General features: G+C 51.6%; 1 protein-coding gene across 1 annotated transcript; it reads left to right on the top strand.

The window, feature by feature from the left end:
• Positions 1-1053: 1053 nt before the first annotated feature.
• Positions 1054-3195, top strand: LOC138467176 (phospholipase-B 81-like). The gene has a single exon (XM_069607242.1). The coding sequence runs from the start codon at positions 1192-1194 to the stop codon at positions 2812-2814; it is 1623 nt and encodes a 540-aa protein (XP_069463343.1). The 5' UTR covers positions 1054-1191; the 3' UTR covers positions 2815-3195.
• The last annotated feature ends 862 nt before the right edge of the window (positions 3196-4057 follow it).

Consider the following 4057-nt stretch of genomic DNA (forward strand, 5'->3'; position numbering starts at 1 on the left):
GTGGAGTGATATCAGAGACTGAGCCAGCTGGCTTGGATTTGTATAGAGTGGAGTGAGATCAGAGACTGTGCCAGCTGGCTTGGGTCAGTATATTGTGGAGTGAGATGAGAGACTGTGCCAGATGGCTTGGGTCAGTAAAGAGTGGAGTGAGATCAGAGACTGAGCCAGCTGGCTTGGATTTGTATAGAGTGGAGTGAGATCAGAGACTGTGCCAGCTGGCTTGGGTCAGTATATTGTGGAGTGAGATCAGCGACTGCGCCAGTTCACTTGGGTCAGTATAGAGTGGAGTGAGATCAGAGACTGAGCCAGCTGGCTTGGGTCAGTATAGAGTGGAGTGAGATCAGAGACTGAGCCAGCAGGCTTGGGTCAGTATAGAGTGGAGTGAGATGAGAGACTGGGCCAGCTGGCTTTGGTCAGTATAGTGTGGAGTGAAATCAGAGACTGAGCCGGTTCACTTGGGTCTGTATAGAGTGGAGTGAAATCAGAGACTGAGCCAGTTCACTTGGGTCAGTATAGAGTGGAGTGAGATCAGAGACTGAGCCAGTCGGCTTGGGTCTGTATAGTGTGGAGTGAAATCAGAGACTGAGCCAGTTCACTTGGGTCAGTATAGAGTGGAGTGAGATCAGAGACTGAGCCAGCTGGCTTGGGTCAGTATAGAGTGGAGTGATATCAGAGACTGAGCCAGCCGGCTTGGGTCTGTATAGAGTGGAGTGATATCAGAGACTGAGCCAGCAGGTTGTGCTCTAATACTATAGACTCGCTTTTGGAGATGGTGCTAGATAATAGGTTCTGACGGTACCCCCATGAGTGGTAATCATTGTGCCATCTTCACATGGATGAAAGGCTCAGTTTGGCGAAAAGGATTGAAGACCTGTGGCCTGAAGCAGCCTTTCCCTGAAGATTCTCAGCAGCTCTTGCCAGCCTGAAGAACCCTGCTCACAGAATGTGGAATCTTCATGGGGCAGCTGGAATGTCATGATTTGAGCTCTAGAATGTGGCAGGATGTGTTTCCTGGGAAATGCCAGAGCTATCTTTGCCTGGCTAGGACCTGTGGCCCTTCCACCGGGTCACCATGCCCAAAGGCGCCATGGACCAGAGACTGCTGCTGCTGCCACATAACTCTGCCCACACTTCCTTCCTGTGCCGAGGCAGACCCAGTCCCACCTCTCCAGCAAGCTACCTCTCAGGTTCATGGGTGGCACCTGGCAGTTGCTAGGAATGTGCTCCCTGCTGCTGCTAGGGTTGCCGATGACCCCGGCACGGGTACGTTATGCCACAGTGTACAGTGTGGGAGACCCACCATCCATCGAGGTGAAAGATGTCCTGGACAAGAAAGGGGACGCATATGGTTTCTACAATGACACCGTCCTGTCCACGGGGTGGTCAGTTCTGGAGGTGCGTGCTGGCTATGGGGCCGAGCAAAAGAGTAACGAGGAGATCATGTTTGCCGCAGGCTATCTGGAAGGCTACCTCACCGCCGCAGACATGCACAGTCACTACGCCAACATGATCCCACAGATGGTCAAGAAGGTTACCGTGACGCAATCAGTCAAGGACTTCCTAAAGAAGCAAGATCAGTGGACAAGGATGCAAATCAAGAAGCGCAAAGGGGACCCCATGTGGAGACATGCCAGCTACATCACCGCCCAGCTGGATGGACTCTACACGGGCGCTTCTGAGTGGGACCGGCGTGTCGGCAAGTCCATCCTGCCCTTCTTCGCCATCCTGTTTCTGAACGCAATGGGGGACTTGATCGATCTCATCCCCATGCTCTTCCCCGACTCTGGGGATGACTGGCACTCCCTGAGCAAAGAGGATGCCCGCAGGTACCAGTGGCAAATGGGCCACTGCTCAGCACTCATCAAGGTTCTCCCAGGGTATGAAAACATCCTGTTTGCCCATTCCAGCTGGTTCACCTATGCTGCCACCCTCAGGGTGTACAAGCACTGGGACTTTAACCTCAATGACCCCGACACAAACATAGGGAAAATGTCCTTCAGCAGTTACCCGGGCTTGCTGGAGTCAATGGATGACTTCTACATCATGGGCAATGGCCTCATCATGATGCAGACCACAAACAATGTCTTCAATGGGACCTTGTTCAAGTATGTGGTGCCCGGAGCCCTCTTAACCTGGCAGAGGGTCCGCATTGCCAACATGATGGCGAAGAACGGAAAGTCCTGGGCAAAGATCTTCTCCAGGTACAACTCTGGAACCTACAGCAACCAGTACATGATCCTGGACCTGAAGAAGGTGAAGCTGAAGAAGAGAATCGCGGCCGGAGCTCTGTATATCACCGAACAAATCCCCACCAGGGTGGAGGCCTCCGATCAGACCGCGATCCTCCGGCAAGGCTACTGGGCTTCATACAACGTCCCCTTCCACAAATCCATTTACACACTGAGTGGATACCCAGAATTGGTCCACACGTATGGATCTGACATGACGTATGACCTGGCCCCTCGAGCCAAGATATTCCGGCGAGACCAGGGCACGGTGCGCGACCTTGAGTCGCTGAAGAGTCTCATGAGGTACAACAATTACGAGAAGGAACCCTACGCCACTTTGAACCCCTGCAACACCATCTGCTGTCGCGAAGACCTAAACCCCGATCTCCCGATCCCAAGTGGGTGCTATGACACAAAGGTGTCGGATTTCAATTTGATTGCCTCCTTTTCTGCCTATGCCATCAGTGGTCCGACGGTGGCAGGCGGCCTGCCACCTTTCAGTTGGGCTCACTTTAACCAAACTGTCCACGAAGGGTTGCCAGAAACGTACAACTTTAAATTTATGCTCATGAAGCCTTACCTATGAGAAGGGGCGACAAACCAAACGGATTACGAATTTTGGTGTCCACGGCAGGGCTATGTCTATCATTCAATAGGGTAGGACTGGCAGAGAGCCCTGTGCAGCAAGTTGGACCCTGCCTGTCTCCTTCTTGTGGGAATAGCCCCCTCATAGCTCCAAGGTTATCAAGACCCTCCTGAGAACAGTGTGGAGACATGTACATAGCTGGCCTGAAATGTAGACGCGGCATCAGCAGGTTACAGGAGGAAGCTATCGACCTGATTGGCTAGCCTGTATCCAGAGCTCTTTGGACCAAGGGAGGCCGAGAAGTGCCTCTTGGCCTCCTGGGGGCCAGCCAAGCATTGAATGCCAGTCGGGCATCCAGGAAGGACAACTACACTCTGTCAAGGAGAGCGTAAGATCTAAGAGTTTTTGTTAATAAATGCTTGTGGTTTCTTGAGGACCTGGTATGTTTCTTTGTATTTCTGGATGCTTCCAATGGGTTCTTCAAAATGGTGATTTATTTTTCTTCTGAGAAAGGGAGTGCTCAGCTGGTCAAAGTGACGTTCACAAATTCGTGGTGATTGGATTCTGCTTTTGACAAAGAATGGTGGTATTTTGGCTTCTTTAAGGGGTGATGGGCACTGTGAGAGGTACCTTTCTGCTGATTGACCCAACTCTTCGTGGCCAGCCTCCCGGTGTGTGCCATGCACTCTATGGTCTTTCTCAAAACTCAGTCACAGGAAGGCCCTAGAGTGCATGGCATAGATAGAAACTCCCGCCACAACCGGCCAATGCCTGACTGCCAGCAGAGGGACCCAGGCTCCCCTTTTGGTAAGGGGCCGAGGCTTCCATTTTGAAGCGATGCTCATGATTGTGTCATCTTCCCAGCAGGTGGTGCCCCCGGAAGGTGTAGAACGCCAAAGAGGCTTTACAGGTGCAGGCATTTAAAAGTAGCATGAATTTGGGGCGCTAAAACAATACAGGGATGCGTGCATCAGTCCAACAAAGGAGGCTGGCCAAGCATAAATAAAAGCAGGCGGTAAACAAAACGGAAATAGTCCAAGTGGCAAACTTGCCCATTCCAAGAGAAGGGCCTGCTTATGACTTTCAGGCCCTTATCAAGCAGGTGGGATGTGTAAATAACAGCCCCCAAGCAGTGATAAACACTTCTCTCCTACAGAAGTCTTGAATAGGCTGGGCCTGATTATTCATTAGCATGTATTAAACATTGAATGTGAAAGTGGAATTAGCCATTTGAGCCACGTCA

The sequence above is a fragment of the Ambystoma mexicanum genome, chromosome 4q, assembly GCF_040938575.1.
Source record: "Ambystoma mexicanum isolate Mex_15411 chromosome 4q, UKY_AmexF1_1, whole genome shotgun sequence".
Lineage (NCBI taxonomy): Eukaryota > Metazoa > Chordata > Amphibia > Caudata > Ambystomatidae > Ambystoma > Ambystoma mexicanum.